The following is a 19,470-nucleotide window of genomic DNA, read 5'->3' as shown; positions in this document are numbered from 1 at the left end:
ACCCATGATGAGGAAGCAAATCTAACATTTATAATTGTTGAGCAGCAAGATCAATTAGTTTTTTCTCGTGGTGATGGAGAATCCATGTCCATGAGAACCTCTATTGTTGAGCTCACTGAGAGGTGATTCAAATAAGAGCCCAGCGGTAGTCCAAGTTCGAGTGAAGCAGCCCATATAGCACACGGAATAGGCCCGTTATGACGCCCACGAGCTCAAGCCGTTATTCAGTATTCAGCCCACGAACTTCTAGCCTTAGGGTAGTACAACCTCATTTACTTGGCGTCTCTTGAAGGATTTTTAGGAGGTTAATAAAAAAATCAAAATATAGATTTTTCGTGAAGAACCTGATTTTTCATACTTTCTATATTTCCTGTCTCAACTGCATTTTATGATCTAGATGCTTAAGACTATCTCTTGTATTTAAAAAAAACATTATATGGTCTCTAGGTTCTACATGCCTTAATAAATTCGTTTGGCTCAACCGTCCCTAACGACATCGGCACATCGCTGCCTGAAGCCCTGAAAGAAAACGGATCAACCTCTCAGACTTCATCCCGCCGTCGAGGTGCCCCATCCGACGGTGCCACCGCGGCAGCCACGCGCGCACCACAACCGTGCCGCCTGCCGCGCACATGCCGCACGCAACGTCCCCACCACAACACACGCCAGCCCCGTGCGCCCTACGCGATTCTAGAAGCCTCCGGGCTCCCCGCATCGCCTCCCCACCCCCATGTCTCCCAGTCCCTGTACCTCCGTATAAACCCTAGTACCTCTTATCCGTTCGTCACTCCCCAAGCGTCACACCGAATCACCACAGTCGAGCTCGAGCAGGAACAAGCCGTGAGCGCCTGCCCCCGGTGCTCAATATCTATTCCACACCTCATGGCGCCGGCGCTGAGCAGGACCCTGGGGCCGTCGTCGGTGGCCGCGCTGCGCCCGAGCCCGTCGTGCCGGGGTCTGTTACGGGCCGCGCTCGCGCCGCAGGGCAGGGGCGCCTCCGCGAGGTGCGCGGTAGGGGTGAGATGGGAGGCAGCCAGGCGGAGGAGGATGGCCGGGGTGAGGTGCGACGCCGCCGTCGCTGAGAAGCCTGCCGGCGAGGAGGAGACGGCCGGCGAGAAGTACGAGTACCAGGCTGAGGTGAGCTAGGGAAATTGGCCCGTTGTTGGTGAAATTTGGGATAGGGGCACATGAATTGTCACTTGTATGCTGCATTCAGTATGCTGTTTCACTCTGCTGTGCTGTGGCCAAATTCGTGTTTCACGATTAACAGAATTCTGCTTGTCTTCATGGAATCGGCAATTGAACGCTTCTGTGTTTATGTATCGTTTCTCTTTGCTCTGCAGGTTACCCGCTTGATGGACTTAATTGTACACAGTTTATACAGCCACAAGGAAGTATTTTTACGTGAGCTTGTAAGGTCAGTCGTTTGCTCGGCGTATCAATTGAATTGACTTGTTTTTATGACAAAGGATGGGTTGCTGCTATTCACAAACTGCACTCCTACACCCCCTGATCTTCCGACACAATTTATGTTGCATCCAGTAACGCGAGTGATGCACTGGATAAGCTGAGATTCCTCAGCGTAACTGATCCTTCTGTGTTGGCTGATGGCGGTGAGTTGGAGATAAGGATTAAACCCGACCTAGAGGCGGGGACAATCACTATCACGTAAGTTGTTCTTTAATCCATGGTCGTCAGCGTTTTAATTTATCATATGTGATCAAAATCGTTATCCAGACTCATTTTGTGAATGACACAGAGATACTGGCATTGGAATGACTAAAGATGAGCTCAAAGACTGTCTTGGAACCATTGCACAAAGTGGCACCTCAAAGTTTTTGAAGGCTCTAAAGGTGCACTTGTTTTTACGATTTAGCTACATTAATTTTCTGTTCCACGACAAACTCATTGTTTCCTTTGTTGATAATAATTTGCTTTCTCTGTTTTGTCCAGGAGAACAAAGACCTTGGTGCAGATAATGGACTCATTGGTCAATTCGGTGTTGGGTTCTATTCCGCTTTCCTTGTTGCAGAGAGGGTATGGAATGTCTCTTCTATGATATGGCTCAGCTGATGGACCTGCATTGCTTTCCAAAACCTACCTATTATTCCAGAGATTCTTACAGTTGCTATGCAATCTGAAAATGTCTATATATCTTGTTAGTAATTTTGTATATTCTTTGTCATCATACAGGTTGTGGTGTCTACTAAAAGTCCAAAGGCAGATAAGCAGTATGTGTGGGAAGCAGAGGCTGACAGCAGCTCGTATGTTATCAAGGAAGAAAATGATCCTGAGAAAATGCTTTCACGTGGAACAGAAATTACTCTTTATTTGAGAGTAATAAACTTAAACTCTTCCTTTATGATCTCCACCCTCTAGCAGAATTCTTATTGTCTTGTTGTTTCAGGATGATGACAAATATGAGTTTGCTGACCCTACCAGGATTCAAGGCTTAGTTAAGAACTACTCGCAGTTTGTCTCATTCCCCATATATACATGGCAGGAAAAATCAAGAACAGTTGAGGTAGGATTGTGATATTGTTTACTGTAATTCTGCTTCCTTTTGCTACAATTATTGTATTTGCATGTATACCTATATTTCTTGTCTGAACAGGTTGAAGAGGAGGAAGAATCAAAAGGTGAAGAGGCTACTGAAGAATCAAAAAGTGAAGAGGCTACTGAGGTTAGTTCTGTGTGAGTTCAATTTTTATTTGAGTTCGAGTTTGGTGTCTCTGTTACTGCTGTATCACCTTGCATGTATCCTCTTCTGTTATAGGGTGAAAAGCAGAAAAAGAAGAAAACCATAACTGAGAAGTACTGGGACTGGGAATTGGCTAATGAAACGAAGCCCATATGGGTAAGCTGACCCCAATTGATGTAGTACCATGATCTCTATATTCCTAGCTAAGTCATGTCAAGTATGTCGGAGAAGTACATTTACAAACTTAGGTTTCCATTTGCTGTTGGAGATATCGAAGTTTGTTACTTTGTTCCATGCAGATGAGGAATCCAAAGGAAGTTGAGAAAACTGAGTACAATGAATTCTACAAGAAGACATTTAATGAGTTTCTGGATCCGCTTGCTTACACTCACTTCACCACTGAGGTGTGTGGGGTTTCGAAGTTCACATCTTTTTCTTTTACTTTTGCACATGAAACATATGAACACAATGTATATTCTAAACAGGGAGAGGTGGAATTTCGGAGTGTTCTCTATGTCCCAGGGATGGCGCCTCTTAGTAATGAGGAGATAATGAATCCAAAGACCAAAAACATCCGATTGTATGTCAAAAGAGTGTTCATATCAGATGATTTTGATGGCGAGCTGGTATATTTCCTTTTTTCCCGCTATCATTAATAATAGTACAGTGCACTTGCAGTTGGCAAGGTTAAGCTAATTAATGTATCTTTCTCTGCAGTTTCCCAGATACTTGAGCTTTGTGAAAGGTGTAGTTGACTCAAATGATCTCCCTCTCAATGTTTCTCGTGAGATCCTTCAAGAAAGTAGAATTGTAAGTTCCCAAAAATAATTCTCATATATTGTATTTGATTAATACTTCTTCTGTTTTTTAATATATGATGTTTAGGACAAGCTAATTAGTTCATTTTTAAAATAGTTATCTTATCCTATACTTGTATATTTACAAATGGAGGAAATATATCATGCACAATGTATATTGATGTTTGAGTATGGTGTTCCCTGTGTTGTAGGTCAGAATTATGCGTAAGAGACTTGTTAGGAAGACATTTGACATGATTCAAGAGATTGCCGAGAAGGATGGCAAAGAGGTCAGTTAAGAACGAACATTTTTTTTTCATTCACAACTTCTGATTTATTTAATTTGTGTTGACACTTGTTGTCACGCATGCAGGACTACAACAAATTCTGGGAGAGCTTTGGCAAGTTCATGAAGCTTGGTTGCATCGAGGACACAGGAAACCACAAGCGTCTTGCACCATTGCTGAGATTCTACTCTTCCAAAAACGAGACAGATTTAATAAGTCTGGACCAGTATGTAGAAAACATGCCTGAAAACCAGAAGGCGATCTATTATATCGCTACTGATAGTCTCCAGAGCGCGAAGACTGCTCCTTTCTTGGAAAAGCTGGTTCAGAAAGATATTGAGGTACGTGGACTACTTGTTATTGGGCAGACAATCGTTTTCCTCTTAAGCTGTAGTTTTGCTTATAGTGCTCCTCTTTGTTCTGTAGGTTCTTTACCTCATTGAGCCAATTGATGAGGTTGCCATTCAGAATTTACAGACATACAAAGAGAAGAAGTTTGTAGATATTAGCAAAGAGGATTTGGAATTGGGTAAGCAAAAATCTTAGTTGTTATGTGATTCAGTATAAAACTCTTTGGGTTTGGCAACGCCCATGCCACATGCTTATACATAATGGCTGGTACAGGTGATGAAGATGAGGACAAGGAGAAAGAAAGCAAGCAGGAGTATACTCTTCTATGCGACTGGATAAAGCAGCAGCTTGGCGATAAAGTCGCCAAGGTCCAGATCTCGAAGCGACTCAGCTCTTCTCCATGTGTTCTTGTTTCTGGTAAATTTGGCTGGTCAGCCAACATGGAAAGGTGATTTCATGTTCGAGGTCCCATGCAACCTGATCGTTGCCGTAAAGCCTTATTTTTTCCTAACATGTGTTCTGTAAATTCTGATAGGCTCATGAAGGCACAGACCCTTGGTGACACATCAAGCCTGGAGTTCATGAGAGGTAGACGAATTTTTGAGATCAACCCTGACCATCCTATCATCAAGGACCTGAACGTAAGATTTTCCTTCACCGCATTATTTGTTAAAGGTTCATGTATCTAGTGTGTTCTTTTGCCATGCTCCAATCTCTCTGTCTGTCTCATGTATACGCCAAACCGTCACAGGCTGCTTGCAAAAACGAGCCTGAAAGTACTGAAGCCAAGAGGGCGGCAGAGTTGCTATACGAGGCTGCGCTGATCTCCAGTGGGTATACTGTAAGTGCAGCAAACCCACGCGCTTGTTGTTGGCCTATCTATGACTGTGAGTACGACGTGATTGTCCACCTCTGTTATCCAGCCTGACAGTCCAGCGGAGCTGGGAGGCAAGATCTACGAGATGATGACCATGGCCCTCGGCGGGAGATGGGGGAGGTTGGAGACAGAGGAGGCTGAAGTCATCGCCAGCATCGACGACGCGGACTCGTCTGAAGGTGCCACGACCACGACAGAGGTAGTCGAGCCCTCTGAGGTCAGGACAGAGAGCGACCCGTGGAAGGATTAGATAGTTCTGTATGCAAGGATTATGCCCTGGTGTGGTGTATGAGCACTGGATGTAACGAAAGTACGAACCAGAGCCAGGATAGAGGAATGCAGCGTTTGATAAGAACACTGGTGTTAAAAGTGTAGATCTCTGGTTTGGGTTGTGCTGATAAATTTTTGTAGGCTATAACCATCCAATGAAAAATGCCCTCTGCGCTTTCGTGCATTCTTTCTAGCTCCGGTCTTTGCAAATTCGTTCGTAATTATAAGTCATACTTCGGCCGTATACTAGTTTAAATTTCTTCAAATTTATTGGCGAGAAAGGAATATCACAGGAGCGCTAATAGGCCACAACAACAAACAGTAAGACCTAGGCAGAAGAGTGCTCGCTCGGACGGTCGGACCAGAAGATTACCTACCGGTCGTGCACGGCCCAGAACACAAGGACGGGCGGCGGGGACGTGCCGAAGCCCGGAATCCCACCGGCAGCAAGCAGGATGGTAGTGCGCGACGAGCACACGCTCAGGTCGCTTGTCCCATCCGGCGTCGCGGTCGCCAGAGCTCCCACCCACGAGCGGCCTGGCCGCACGCGGGCGGAATCGCCGCAGCGTACGGCCTCGCGCCGGCACGCCTCGGGCAGGTACCAAGCAGCAGCGCCTGTCCGTCCTGGAACCGTGGCGACACCGGTGGAGTGGAATATATATCGAAATGCTTGTTTGTTCTTTGTTGTACTGCCTGCGTGCGCCGGTTGTCTTGTCCGCTTTGGGTGGCAGCTGTACTGTAGAGTGCACACAAGTTTCACTGTCACGTACAGCTTTGTTTTTCAGGCCATGCCATCACCGAGTTTTTTTCTCCCAGGCCATGATTTAGTCGCAAGTCGAAGCCAGAGAAGGACACATCTCTGTATCTCTAGACAGTAGACGTGACATGCACGGGCACACGGCACAGCACATCTCCTCCCAGTAGTCCGTCGATCGTGCACCCTACCGTTTGTTAGGCCTCACAGACAGCCTGCGATGGCCGACGAACGATCTTCTCGCCGCGAGCATGATCGTACGTCGTAGCATCCATCTATCCTCCTTTCGATTTGTGGCGCAAGGAGAAATTTGCCAAATGTATGATGTTTCAACATAGACATCGCCGGACCGCCGCCCCCCACCCCCAAATTTATGAGTGTTTTCTTGCACCCTTAGCTATTATGCAAACAAAAACAAAAAAAAAGCATTGGAAACTACTAACAAAACAAGGCTCCTCGCGTTGCATCACATCCTGCAGCAGCTCATTTGGTCGCTGTGCCAAGTGCCAACACGCAGCCCACTGTTACTGCACTGCGCGCCATGCCATGAATGCACGCGACCGCCGAAACAGACAGAATTTCCAGCCATCTATCCAGGCAACGCCACAGGCCAGCGCCACGAGCTTTTCCTCAGTTCCTTCTGAACACGATAAAAAAACCTGACCGATGCAGCAGCACAGGCACAGCCGTGGGTCGACGCGGTTCAAGGCGTCGCGCTGAGCAGGCGCTGCTGCTCCCGGCACCAGCAGGCAGCTATACGCGGCCCCCTGCGCGCCCGCACGTTCGCCGATCAGATACTCCTCAGATGGAAGAAGCCCTTTTTTTGCATCTTTTACTAGTATGTGCAGCTGGGCATGTTCAGTCACATTTGAAACCCGTCCTGCGACGGCCCGATGCTCAGGTCCTGGGACGACGGGTACGCCATCTGCTGCTGCGCGACGTCACTGAATGCCCCATTCAATGCGTGGGGCGGCATCTGCTCCACAGATATCCAAAAGCTTTGCATCAGTATCGTCGTAAATTTTGATGCACACCAGTATGTTCGTATGAAGATGTTAAGAAAACTGCGCTAGGACCTGTTGAATCATACGTATACACTGAATAGATGCTGACCTGAGACCCGTCCTTTGCGCTTAACTGTGCCTGCATGATTCTCCTGAACACGTCCGGATTGGCCATGCCGGCAGCGCCGCCCTGGATCAGGCCTGGCTGCGAGAGCTGCAGCTGTGGGTGCATCATTTCCGGGGAGAATCCAAGGGAAGACGAAGGAACGCCAGGGAAGCGGAGAAGCTGATGGTAAAGAATATATGGCTTTGTTAGATTCTTACATGTATAACAAATGGAGAGAGAGAGAGAGAGAATGGGATTGCAGGAAGCATCATACATCTTTCGATAGAAGCCCTTCTATGTTGAGGTCGAGCCTTGGGTTTACCGTTGCGAGCTTCATTGATAAGAACTGCATGATGCAACAAGATCAATTCAATGTTTTGATGCTTGCCATGATCAGTATGTAATAAGGGATGTACAGAATTCTATTCATGTTCTAGTCTCGGTATCTAGCGATTCTACTTCCTCTCTTCCAAATGAAGACTTGGTTCGTAGCTAAGCCTTGATTGAGACAAAGTTGTGCGTATTTTAACATACAAGTTACTGATTACCTCGACTTGTCTTTGCAGGGACTGGACATAGTTGATGATCTCGTCAAGCATCACCGCCTTCCCAGTGACCTGGATTCCAATGGACAGAGATGTTCATTTGTAATGAAAACCAACATAAAAACACACAAGCAAGTTCTGTTCCCCTTTTCTTTCTTCTGTGTGGAAGATAGACCTACTTTGCTGCAGCCAGGAACGAGGTCCTGCAGCAGCTTCATCCTCTCGCTAATCTTCTCCCTCCTCAACTGCAGAGAAAAAAAGACGCAGCAAGCAGGGTTAAACATTGGGGTGTGAATTCCAGACCGCGATCCACAGCAGACGGTAAACACGGGGATGCCACCCGTTGATCAAATCCGTACCCTTTCTGCTAGGCTGTGGCTGTTGGTTGCCTGTCCGCGCCGAGCTCGGACATGAATGTAGTCTTCCTTCTGGGACTCGGAGGTCTCTCTCGCCCCCTTTCCTTTCGACTTGCCGGGTCCGGTGGTGGTTGTTGCCAGGCTGCTCTCCTCGCCTTTGTCCTTGCTGTGCACGCTCTCGTTCGCTGAGTCGGCGGGCAGGTTCGACGACTGGACCTGATCGCCTCCCATCACCTGATGCATGACAGCATGAGCATGAGCATCCATCCAGTTTATACGGCAGCGGGGAAGTTGCAGACACGAGCAGCAAAGCAAGCAAGGAGAGAGAGAGAGAGAGAGAGAGAGAGAGAGAGAGAGAGAGAGAGAGAGAGAGAGAGAGAGAGAGAGAGAGAGAGAGAGAGAGAGAGAGAGAGAGAGCGGTCACCTCGTTAGGCCTTCTCCTCTTCTTGGAGTCGGACGTCCCCTTGGACGAGCAGTCCCCCGCAGCAGCCGCCTCCGAGCTCAGAACCCCGTCGTGGCCGTTCCGGCCGAGCTCCGGCTCGCCCTTGTCGCTGCCGTCCTTCGTCCTCTGGTGGTCCAGCAGCGCCTCCGAGGATCCACTGAACGCGCTGTTCATGGGTTGATGATCAGCTGCTGCGCCGAAGGCAGCCATCACCCCGCCGCCGCCGCCGCCGCCGAAGCAGGAAGCCCGCGCGGCGCGCTCGATGAAGCCGGAGTCCACGGGGAAATGGGCGAGGCCCTGCGGGAGGAAACCGGGGACCGGCGCCAAGAAGCCGGCCCGCGCGGCCGACCTGCCGCCCGCGTCGGAGAGCGCCATGGCCTGGGAGGTGGACGCCCACAGGCCGGCGGACGCGAAGGCGGAGTCCATCATGGGAACCTGCTGCTGCTGCGGCGGCGCGCACGAGAAGGCGGCGGCGCTGAATTGGGTCTGCCAGTCCACCGGGATGCCGGAGGACGCGTTGCCCTCCATCCCTTTCTCGCCGCTCTCGTTCATGTCCATCGCTTCGCTTGCCTGTAGCACTCACACGAGAGACGCACGCGAGAGGCCGGCGCAGAGTGGCCGGGCGCACCGAAGGTCAATGGGTGGATCAGAGACGAGAAAGGCTAGAGAAGAAGAAGTAGCTCCTCCATTGGCCGGAGAGGTTCATAGGCAGGCAGGCAGGCAATATGATAGCCGGAGCAAGCACGCACGCAAGCGAGAAGCTAGCTCCCGTCACGGCCTAGAGCCTATGGCAGGAAAAGGAAAGATGCCCACAGCCACTGGAGATTGTGATGCTATCTGCTGTTCCGTTCCGGCGAGAGGCATAGGAAGAAGCGCTACGAAAGAGGGTGGGAGGGCATAGACCATACGGGAGGGAGAGTGAGAGAGACAGAGAGAGAGAGGGGCTTGTAGGCAAAGGCTTGTCAGATTTTATAGGGTCTACTAGCACTTGTTCAGTAGCTGTTGTAGTTTCACCAGTAGTGACTAGTGACTAGTGAGTGGTACATGCATGCATGGCGAGCCACCACACCGATTAGTAGCTGCAGGCAGCCGCTTTACTCCTCCTAATCACCACCATCATGGCCGGGCGTTGTTTAAGCTAGCCTCGATGGACCTTATTTTGAAGGGCGTCTCGCCTTCGCTTTATCTTTGTTAACAGCGCTTTAATCATGCTGTTTACCTTTGCTTTTGTTTACTTACTTCCTACGAGTAGCTAGGAGACTCACCCTCTCACACACGCACAGCCAGCGAGCAAGCGTAGAGAGGAAGGGGGCTGGCTCTGGCTCTGGCTGATCGATCAGGTTCTTCTTCACGGCACGGCACGGCACACACAGCACAGCAATACTCCTACTACTGCAATGGGCAATGGGCATTACCGTGCCGGCATCCCTGACAGTGCCAACTCCCACGGGCATTTGTTTATGGTGGGCGCAAGCGCAACCTCTCGCTCGCTTTCCTCGAGGCGCCTGGCTGTAAATTATGCCCCTCGCCTCAGCCTCCCCTGCCCCGAATCATTATTTGACTGCCGGGGTTTTATTTAATTTATAGTCGGCACGGCCAATTATTTACACGCCCTTCATGATCGGCATGATTAGTTTTGTTGAAGAAGAAAAATGGTGGTCAACATTAGCAGGGGTGGGGGTGCCGATCGAGGCATTGCCTCCCTTACTTACCCCCACGGCAAAGCAAGCCTACTTTCTTTCTTTCTTTCACATCTCGTGCATCCTCCGGTCAGTCTTCTATTAGGCCAATCTGGTAACTGGCCATGAAATCAGTTACTTCAGCTTAGAGGCAGAAACAGGGGAGGGTGGGTTTGAGAGAGAAGAAGAGAGAGAGAGAAAAAAATCAAAGGCAGGGTCTTTAGATCGTTGGGCTAGCTTCCGGTTAAGGGCAAGCAAGCTTGGGGCAGCTGATGAAAGAGATGCGGCTTCTGGGTTCATCAGATTCCCCCCCTAATCTCAAATCTTTCTTTGCGGCAAATAAACAAGTTTTTTTATTAAAAAAACTATTCGTTAGCCTCGGGCCACGCACAGGCTCGAATCTAGCTTTAGATTAGTTAAAGCAGGCCTCCTCCCGCCCATGCAATATTTCTATTCACTCCAAACACGCTTTTGCCCCCCTCCCCTGCCCTGCCCCTCCCCGGCCTTAAGCTTAAGCTTTTAAAACTTGGGTGTTTCTCCCGGAACAAAGAAAGAAAGAAAGAAAGAAAAGCATCAGGAAGGAACCTGATAAAAAATCTCCACGGCTCCTCCAATCCAATGCACACCGCCGAGAAGTGGCCTGCAAGTTACTGGGTTATTCCCTGCCCGCTTAAACTTTACCTTTCCTTCAGCACAGCAGCTGCCTGCCTGCCTGCCATTACCGACCCTCGCTAAGCTGCTCCATCCTCCCTAAAGCGGTCACGGAAAGCAGACCGGAACCGAATCTCGGGAGAAATGCTAAACTAAGGACGGCAAAAGGATACGAACACGACCTCAAGGCAAGCTCCGCGGACCACCCCGGGCGACGTGGATAACAAGCCTTGCTACTAGATTCCTAGCCACGGCCACGCAGCCAGCCCCGCTTTCTTCGTCCACGACCCACTGCCGTGCCGTGCCGTGCCGTGCCGCGCCGCGCCCCCCCTCTTCCGTGCACGGCAGCGGCGGCCGGCCTCGGCGTCGCGCACTCACACCTTCCCTCCTGCTCCGGGTGCTGGGAGGTGGGATCCCCATCCGCATCCGCCCCGGGCGCGGGATGGAATGGAATGGACCCCGACCGTCCACCAGATTATCTTCCCGCGCATCATTATGCTCGCCAGAAAGGTTGCTGCAGATCTGTGTCTTCCTCCTCCCCAATCATTGCCGTGCATATTCATGTGTACCTCGCGTTCGCATCACATCGAATGCGCCTGCGCCAGGACCGGACCTGGATGATCTCAGCTCAGCTCAGCCAGCTCCTCAGAGTTTGCTGGCAGCAGGGGACTGATCACTCTTCATCAGAGAGAGATAGAGATAGAGAGATGAAACGTATACTGAAAAAAATAATAAAAAAAACGCAATGTTCGTATGGATGAGATGAGACTTGTCGTGTTGATCTTTGTCGGCAAGGCAACGGGCCGGGCCAATTCGGTGCTGGTGAGGCCAGAGGATTCCCTGCAAGCAAAACAGCTCCAAGAAATAACAGCCAAAACTACTCCGAGTAAACTAATGGAACAATGCCTGGCGCGGGATTAGCTGGCAATCGTCTCTTTCGGGTTAGTGTGTATCTAAAAGGTGAAGAGCAAAAAGAGAAGAAGAAAAAACACACACACACACAGCCCATGTTATATGTATGGAGATAAGATCTTCTTCGTCATCGGATTCGTTCATCGCACCCTGCTCTGCTCCCTGTGCAGACAGACTCTGTCCTCCTGCTCCACAGCTTCAAACGAGGTTCCTTTTTTTCCCGCGCTCAAACAAAGCTCTAATGCTAAACCTTCAAAACCTGACGATCATCACAAGAGCATCCCCCTTCCCAGCAGATGGTTTGGGGGTTTTCAATCAGAACACATGAACAGTATAGCAATGTAAGATGCAGGGAACTAGAGAACAGGAAGGGAAGGGGGGGTTTTGATTGGGACAGGCAGAGCTAAGCTGCTTCCAAGTAGAACAGAATGATCAGACCAAATCCACCACGCCTACCATAATTCGTACGTACATGCTTCAAAAGTTTGCGCGTACAGTTACTAGAGAGGTGCGTCGATAGGCACGGAACGCAAAAGGCAGCCCTCTAATGGGATCATTACCAAGAACGAATGATGAGAGTTGAACATGGATGATTCGATTGCAGAACCAAATAAAAAAAAAAGGTACAGACTTATTGTTGGCGGCTCTCACACATGAATACGGTCTGGAGAAAGAATAACTAAGGCAAACTTCATCATCTATATTATTTTATTGAGAGACTATGTCGAACCCGGAACCTTTAACTTAGGGCTTATTTGGATGCATGAATGACTAACAAAAGATTATATGTCCCTAAACCCCCTTCAATCCTCGTGTATCCAAACAATCCTTAGGACTGATTTAATAGACATGGAAATAGAGGAGATCTATGGGGGAGGAATTCCCCTATCTTTCCGATTGCAGAACAAGCTGAGATGGCCCATAATATCTCAACGTTGCGAGGACACACACCGTGTGCTAATTCAGCGTTCGGACCCCCATGTGATAGGGTACAGGATCTCTAATTGTGCTTAGGAAAGTGTATGCCGCACCTTTCTGAAAACCATAAACAAACCACGGGCCGTGGCAAAGCCAGCTGCTGCACGCGACATGCAAGTGAGTATATTTTTGGTAAAGGTCTATGTTAGGTGTAACCTTGGAGCCGGGGGTGTTACGATCATCCAAACCGAGACTCCAAAATTACTCGCTATTCTAAACCCTGATTATGCATTATGTCACACGCTAGTGGTCTTATTATACTCCTAGAGTAGTTATTAGAGCTGCAATGCAAGCTACAGATTAATCTGCAAAAATACATATCTGGGGAACACTAAAGAACTGTCCCCGAGAAGGGAAATAAACTAGTACAGTTGATAAGGGCAGCAGGCTCCTTGTTTTGTCAAGGCCAACCTGTTAATGATGATTGCCATGGTGCTAGGTCTACTGTGTATCATATAGCATTATGTGTGTGTACATCTGTGTATGCGTGCGTGTGTTTGTTGCCTTGTCTGTGAAGGGAGAAAGAAAAAGATCCAGACATATACTAGCTAGTCCTTGCTTTTCTGGTGCCTATTTCAATGCATTGAACAGCTAGAGTGCAAATTATCCAACTGAACAAGTGATGTTGTCCATGATAATTCACGTAGAACCACCAGTTTGCTTGGTCTTGTACAATTAGTTTACTGATATCTTGTTTTGAATGGAACAGGGTTATTAGATTCAAATTTTATGGCTCTCTGGTTGCAGTGCTATCCCTAAAGCAGCAGCAAACACTAAAACATGTGAGGATATATGCATCCTTCCTTCTATACAAATTTATATAGGATGGGATTTAATCCCCTCCAATACCCCTCAATCCACCTCAAACCGAACACGTCGTTACCTGATGATTCAACATAGAAAAGGACATACGTGCTTGCAAATGCCTGATAAGCGTGCATTTGCATCGAACATGTCCTTTTGTCTACCTGTTCAAAGTCCCCTACATCCCACCAGGCAGTAATAACAACAGCACGGTGGAAGTGATTACTTACCCCTCCCCCGTTGCTGATCTTTGTCCTCATCACAAGTAGCAGTCTTTACTTTTGCTCAAATTATTAATTGCTACAATTTCTTGTGCAGAACGCTTCAGGTCTCTTTCGGAATTAACAACACAGTCATGCAAGTGAAATATAGAACTAGCAGTACTGGAGGTAATTGCCATCTCAGACATGTAGCATTTCCGAATTTCCTCCTACTCGAAAAAAAACACTTTGCTCCTACCATTTATTGTGATCTATATGTCCACCCATCTCAAAAAGTTTGACCAAGCCTAACATGCAAATAAACCATGAAAGCATTGGACCATACAGATCTATATTAATTATTAAATAACATGATAATGGTATGCAACCTCTCCTACAGAGACACGGGCACACCACAGTGCTAGCGAGTGGTGATAATGTACAAGGTATAAGTGCTTATTAATGATGTGGTAATAGAAATGTACCAAGCAGGTAGATTAAGGCAATGTGTGAAAAAATCATAAAAGCTAATAGGTTGAATGAAAATATATATGCACAGATTAGGTTGCCTCATTGTCAAGCAGAAACTAAAATGTACCATGCCTCAAAAGGAAATCTATAGACCTAATTGGCCCTATCACCTCTCCTGTCCATTTATCTTTCCAAAAAAAAAAACAAGTTTATGTGAGGTTGCCACCCACAACTGAATGTAGCAAGTACGTGTCAGGTAATTGATGTTTCCTAGTCCCTACCATATAAAAGAAGCTAGATTTATCTGAATTTAATGACACTTTTGCGTAGGACATACATCTCAGGTTCATGTTCAGTTTTGAATCATGCTGACTGAAAAAGGGCAATAATTAGGTTTCAAGTTGCTGAGACACAAGAGATGTCAATCATGTTGTTGGTTCAAGGGTGCCATAGTATTCAATAGACATGAAATAAAGTCAAGAGATTCATGTCACATTAAGAATTCCTCTAGGCAATAATAACCATTGCCAACAGTTGTCTCGTATAATATACATTTTAGTGTATAATAACTAAAAAGAAGAAACATCATTGCTATCAAAATATTACCAGTAATCCCCGCAAGAACAAGACCCTTTTCTGAAATGATGAAACCGATTTGCATCCCTAACAATTATGCACCTCCCATAAATCTTGCTTATAAGTTTTATGGCATTATGACAATCTCCGCAGATCCGGAGGTTATTTACTACCCTAATAGGCGTGCCAGGAGCAGTGCTGATCAGTCCAAAGGCTATTGCGAGTTTCTCACTATGTAGAGCTAGTGAGCTCTCTTTCACATCTTCATCGTCAATATCTAGCAGCACTTGTGAAGTGTCAGGAGTGTATCCTGAACTTTTAAGTTGTTGACAAATCTCACCTAGCATCTTATATATATCCCTCTTCCTCGAGTGGCTTTTGTCTCCAGAAATGAACTCATGAATTACACCATTAAGTTCCACTGAACTGCTCCCAGGGGTCTTCAGCACGCCACGATCCAACATAAGCTTTCTCACCTTATGCACTCCTCCCCAGTTGCCATCTAGTGCATATATGTTGGATAACAACACATACCCGGCGTGATCATTTGCGGCAGCCTCAATAAGCCTGTGGCCAACCTTCTTTCCCAACTCTAAGTTCTTATGAGTTCTGCAAGCACCCAATAGGGCCTTCAACATGGAAGCATCTGGCTCCATCGGCATTGTCTGAATTATCTCCTCAGCTTTCTCAAACATCCCTGCACGGCAGAACAGATCCACCATGCAACCATAATGTGCAATGTCAGGTTCAATCCCATAAAATCTAGACATTCTCTGAAAATACTTCATACCTTCCTCAACTAACCCCCCGTGGCTACAAGCATTCAGTACAGTGTTAAAAGTAATCTTGTTAGGCATCAGCCTTGTTGACTCCATCCTGGTGAAGAGCTCCAGAGCTCTCTCACTGTAACCATTCGCCGTAAAACCAGCTAACATTGCATTCCAAGTATCCAAGCTCCTCTTTCCTCCAACATTGTCAAACACATAAACTGCACCCTCAATGAACCCACACTTTGAGTACATGTTTATCAATGCTGAGCTCAGTTTCTCCTCAACTTCAATACATTTCCTGAAGACATACGCATGGGCCCAAAGACCGTGTGCAAGTGCCCCCAAGTATGCAATTGCAGAGACAACGCTCACTAATGTCACCCGATCAGGCTGACACTCCTGGCTCGCAAGCATCTCCCGGAACACTGCGATTGCCTCATCATACTCCCCATTCACGACGCACCATGAAAGGACTGTGTTCCATGAGACGCTGTCCCGGGACGGCATCCTGGCAAAGAAATCGCGGAGCAAGTCCTCGTCCCCACCCTCCTGCGCGTACCCGCGCAGCAGGCAGTTCCAGGCGACCATGTCGTTGTCGGTGCCGCCGTCGAACACCCTGCGCGCGTGGGGGAGCATCCCGCAAACGGCGTAGGCGTGGACGAGCCTGCAGCGCACGCGGCGGTGCGAGGCGACGAGCCCGCGCTTGGCGGCGTGAGCGTGAAGCTGCGCGGCCGTAGCACGGTCCCTGGCGCGCGCGCAGGACGCGAAAGCGAGCTCGTACGCCGCGGGGTCCGGGTCAGCGCCCGAGCGGAGCAGGTGGTCGAACAGGCGGAGCGCGAGGTGCGGGTTGAGCCGCATGCGCGCGGCGTACGAAGCAGACGCCGCCGAGGCCAGGGAGGCAGCGGCGGCCTGGGCTTGCGCATCGCATAACGGCGATTGCGGCTGCGGTTTCTTCGCGGTGGTGGCGAGCGTAGTAGAGGTGAGGAAGAAGGGGACAGTAGGGGGCGGCATTGCTCTGGCAGCGAAGCGTGTGCGTGGAGCGGGAGAGCACGGCGCGCGCCACGCGGCCACTGGGTCGCGCCCGGCCGGCAGGAGAGCCGACTCGCCGAGAACGCACGGCACGGGACGAGGACTCGAGGAGGCCGCCGTGCGTCGCGCTCGTGCAGCGGATGAGGTGGAACCGTGGAAGTGCGATTGGGCATTCAGGCCCATGTAAATTTCTTGAGGCCCAAATCTTGCTTGAGCGGTCCAGAGAGAAACGGAATGGGTCGTATAATCGTATGGTCCTTGAGAAACAATACGTAGCTCCTCCTTGGAGACCGAATTTTTTGCATTTTGGTCCTTCATCAGAAAAAAATTCACGTTTGGATCCTAGAAAATTTTAATGTCATTTTTGGACCCTTTACTCGGCGCCGTAGCCTGTGGCGCCGAGGTAATACAGCTCGGCGCCACAGGCTATGGCGCCGAGGTACGTGCCGCGTTGGCACAACAGACGTCGTGGCGCCGACGTGGTACCGAGCTCGGCGCCATAGATCTTGGCGCCGAGCTCCATTCTATACAGAAAACTTGTCTAGCTCAGTTGGTAAAATACAAGGCTTTTAAACTTGTGGTTGTGGGTTTGAGCCCCACGGTGGGCGTTTTTTTAATACTTTTTTGTCTTTGTCACTTTTTTGTCCATATTTTTCGTTTATGTCGCTAATTTGTCCGTCCTGATTTATTTCTCATCCAGTTTTATTTTTGTGACTGATTTATTTATTCGTCCAGATTTTTTTTATCCGGCGAGCACAGCCAAGAGAGAGGAAAGTTAGAATGGCTGCCGCAACACACGCCAGCCAATTTGATTTCTTTGTCTCTACTAATTGGCCCCATGTGCATCTGTTATGTACGGCTCACTCCCACCCTTCTTTCCTACGTGTGATGTTCAGCTATTTTGCATTGGTATGTTGCAAAGTTAAGATTTTTATCTGGCCAGCCAAAATTGCATGGGCATGCAAACACCCAAATAGCTAGCCAATATAGCTGGTATCTGTTGGAGGCAGTCTTAGAGATGGCAATGTGGTACCGATCCCCGATTCCGCACGGGAATTCCTTCATTAGAAGATAGGGATGGGGAAGGTTCTCATCCTGCGGGGATGTAAATGGCTCTGATCCCCGATTCCGCACGGAGAAACAATACTTATATATGATGATGTTTTTATGTAATGTATGATGATAAAAATAAATAATTACATTGTTAAGATATAACTCGTTGTACAAATATGTTTATTTTGATGTACACATAATGATTTCTAATATCTGACAATGTCTATAAGTGACAATGTTTAATATTAATAATAAAGAAAGTATGTCATGGTTATAATTTAAGCGGGGATGAGGGTCCCCGACGGGAGAATTTATCTCTGTGGGGAACGGGGATGGGGTAAAATGCCCCACAAGATTATAATTTAAGCGTGTGCGTGGAGCGGGAGAGCACGGCGCGCGCCACGCGGCCACTGGGTCGCGCCCGGCCGGCAGGAGAGCCGACTCTCCGAGAGCGCACGGCACGGGACGAGGAGGCCGCCGTGCGTCGCGCTCGTGCAGCGGATGAGGTGGAAGTGGGATTGTGCGTTCAGGCCCATGTAAATTTCTTGAGGCCCAAATCTTGCTTGAGCGGTCCACAGAGAAACGGAATGGGTCGTATACTCGTATGGTCCTTGACGATACGTAGCTCCTCCTCGGAGAGAAGTGTATCTAGATTAGAGATGGCAATGTGGCCCCGATTTCCGATTTTTCATAGGAAATTCCTTGAAGTATTGGGATGAGAAAGTCCCCCGTGTAAACGGGAAAAAATCCTTCCCCGACGGGTAAACGGGGTCTCATCCCCGTTCGCCACGGGGAACCGTTAAACTTAAATATAATGATGTTTTTATGTAATATATAATGGTAAAAATAAATAATTATATTGTTAATATATAATTCGTTGTACAAATATATTTATTTTGATGTACACATAATTATTTCTAACATATTACAGTGTGTGTATAAGTGACAATGTTTTATATTAATAACAAAGAAAGTATGTCATAATTATAATTTAAGCGGAGACGGGGATTTATATCCCGCGGGAAACGGTGAAGGAGAAGAAATACCCCCGCAAGAGTCCGTGGGGATCCCTGCAGGGAACTTTTTTTGTCGCAGGGACGGATATGGGGAGCCAAAACCCGACGGTGAATTCCTCGTTGCCATCCCTAATCTAGATTGGTTCTTCAAACACTAAATACATATAAGAAACTCGTTCATATAAAATAATATATGTAGGTCTTATAACTTATTCGCTAGAACTCCTTAAAATATGGCTCATTTACGTGGGTTATATGAGTTTAACAATATATAGACTTAGAGTAATGTGGTAAAGACATTCTTTTGTCAAGACATGTTTATTGTGTTTTTATGCTTACACCCTTAAATACTCTATAAGCTATGAGTGTTTATGTGTATTGTGCATGCCCTAATATAGTCAAAAGGTGGTTTCACGTGAGAAATAAATAAATTTTCTAAAAAAAACTCTTAACCTTCTAGTACATTTTAGTTGTATCATAAAATATTATTTAGGGTATATTCTAGATTTAGCTTTAAAATTACTGTAATAGCTCTGTCAGACAACTCAACACAGTATCATGATGTAATTGGCCTACTATGTTGGATGTATTGGTTTTCTCATGAATGATTAGCTGTAGCCATTATTATGCTAAGCTCAGTCTTTTCTAGGCATTTACAAGTGTACCAGTGTGTATGCTTAGGCTAGTTTGAATAAAAGTTTCACGAAAGTCTCATAGACATTAAGGACTGGTTTGTTCAGCGAATTTGAAGGAATCTATTGGGGAGAAATCCATTTGCTATTCAAATTTGAATAAGAAGGTGATTTCTCCCCATGGATTCACTTCAAACCCTGTCATTAAA

At 47.6% G+C, this 19,470-nt stretch overlaps 3 protein-coding genes across 4 annotated transcripts; 1 reads left to right on the top strand and 2 right to left on the bottom strand.

Annotated features, from left to right (window-relative positions):
* The first annotated feature begins 734 nt into the window (after positions 1–734).
* On the top strand, positions 735–5,467 carry LOC100279992 (uncharacterized). The gene is made up of 19 exons (NM_001361012.1): positions 735–1,137; positions 1,344–1,417; positions 1,543–1,668; positions 1,760–1,853; positions 1,954–2,037; positions 2,194–2,337; positions 2,408–2,524; positions 2,615–2,683; positions 2,777–2,857; positions 3,001–3,105; positions 3,187–3,327; positions 3,419–3,511; positions 3,711–3,788; positions 3,872–4,126; positions 4,212–4,314; positions 4,410–4,584; positions 4,672–4,777; positions 4,888–4,977; positions 5,060–5,467. The coding sequence occupies exons 1-19, from the start codon at positions 883–885 to the stop codon at positions 5,261–5,263; spliced, it is 2,394 nt and encodes a 797-aa protein (NP_001347941.1). The 5' UTR covers positions 735–882; the 3' UTR covers positions 5,264–5,467.
* An 842-nt stretch (positions 5,468–6,309) lies between these two features.
* LOC100383089 (uncharacterized) lies at positions 6,310–11,066 on the bottom strand. 2 transcript variants are annotated; one of them, XM_035960661.1, is made up of 8 exons: positions 10,755–11,066; positions 8,473–9,060; positions 8,052–8,282; positions 7,872–7,937; positions 7,696–7,764; positions 7,422–7,493; positions 7,151–7,327; positions 6,310–7,013 (listed from the first exon to the last, which is right to left on the bottom strand). In XM_035960661.1, the coding sequence occupies exons 2-8, from the start codon at positions 9,046–9,048 to the stop codon at positions 6,900–6,902; spliced, it is 1,305 nt and encodes a 434-aa protein (XP_035816554.1). In that variant the 5' UTR covers positions 9,049–9,060; positions 10,755–11,066; the 3' UTR covers positions 6,310–6,899. The 2 variants fall into 2 exon arrangements, with proteins under 2 accessions (XP_035816554.1, NP_001353738.1); NM_001366809.1 differs by lacking the exon at positions 10,755–11,066 and having other exon boundaries at positions 6,380–7,013; positions 8,473–9,229.
* An 885-nt stretch (positions 11,067–11,951) lies between these two features.
* Positions 11,952–16,648, bottom strand: LOC103632897 (pentatricopeptide repeat-containing protein At2g29760, chloroplastic). Its single transcript, XM_008654612.4, has 3 exons — positions 15,552–16,648; positions 14,792–15,458; positions 11,952–12,017 (listed from the first exon to the last, which is right to left on the bottom strand). The coding sequence occupies exons 1-3, from the start codon at positions 16,540–16,542 to the stop codon at positions 12,002–12,004; spliced, it is 1,674 nt and encodes a 557-aa protein (XP_008652834.3). The 5' UTR covers positions 16,543–16,648; the 3' UTR covers positions 11,952–12,001.
* Between the last annotated feature and the right edge of the window lie 2,822 nt (positions 16,649–19,470).

The sequence above is a fragment of the Zea mays genome, chromosome 7 (assembly GCF_902167145.1).
Source record: "Zea mays cultivar B73 chromosome 7, Zm-B73-REFERENCE-NAM-5.0, whole genome shotgun sequence".
Lineage (NCBI taxonomy): Eukaryota > Viridiplantae > Streptophyta > Magnoliopsida > Poales > Poaceae > Zea > Zea mays.
The sequence above is the reverse complement of the archived record's forward strand: the minus strand, read 5'-3'. Positions and strand labels throughout refer to the sequence as shown.

Excerpts from the sequence above, each read along its gene's own strand:
- LOC100279992 (NM_001361012.1), top strand. The coding sequence starts at position 883 with ATGGCGCCGGCGCTGAGCAGGACCCTGGGGCCGTCGTCGGTGGCCGCG. Across the intron at positions 1,854-1,953 it reads AGTTTTTGAAGGCTCTAAAG|GAGAACAAAGACCTTGGTGC; the intron begins GTGCACTTGTTT and ends TGTTTTGTCCAG. Across the intron at positions 3,512-3,710 it reads TCCTTCAAGAAAGTAGAATT|GTCAGAATTATGCGTAAGAG; the intron begins GTAAGTTCCCAA and ends CCTGTGTTGTAG.
- LOC103632897 (XM_008654612.4), bottom strand. The coding sequence starts at position 16,542 with ATGCCGCCCCCTACTGTCCCCTTCTTCCTCACCTCTACTACGCTCGCC. Across the intron at positions 15,459-15,551 it reads CGGGGGGTTAGTTGAGGAAG|GGATGTTTGAGAAAGCTGAG; the intron begins GTATGAAGTATT and ends TCTGCCGTGCAG.
- LOC100383089 (XM_035960661.1), bottom strand. The coding sequence starts at position 9,048 with ATGGACATGAACGAGAGCGGCGAGAAAGGGATGGAGGGCAACGCGTCC. Across the intron at positions 7,765-7,871 it reads TCGTTCCTGGCTGCAGCAAA|GTCACTGGGAAGGCGGTGAT; the intron begins GTAGGTCTATCT and ends ATTGGAATCCAG. Across the intron at positions 7,494-7,695 it reads CCCTGCAAAGACAAGTCGAG|TTCTTATCAATGAAGCTCGC; the intron begins GTAATCAGTAAC and ends TGCATCATGCAG.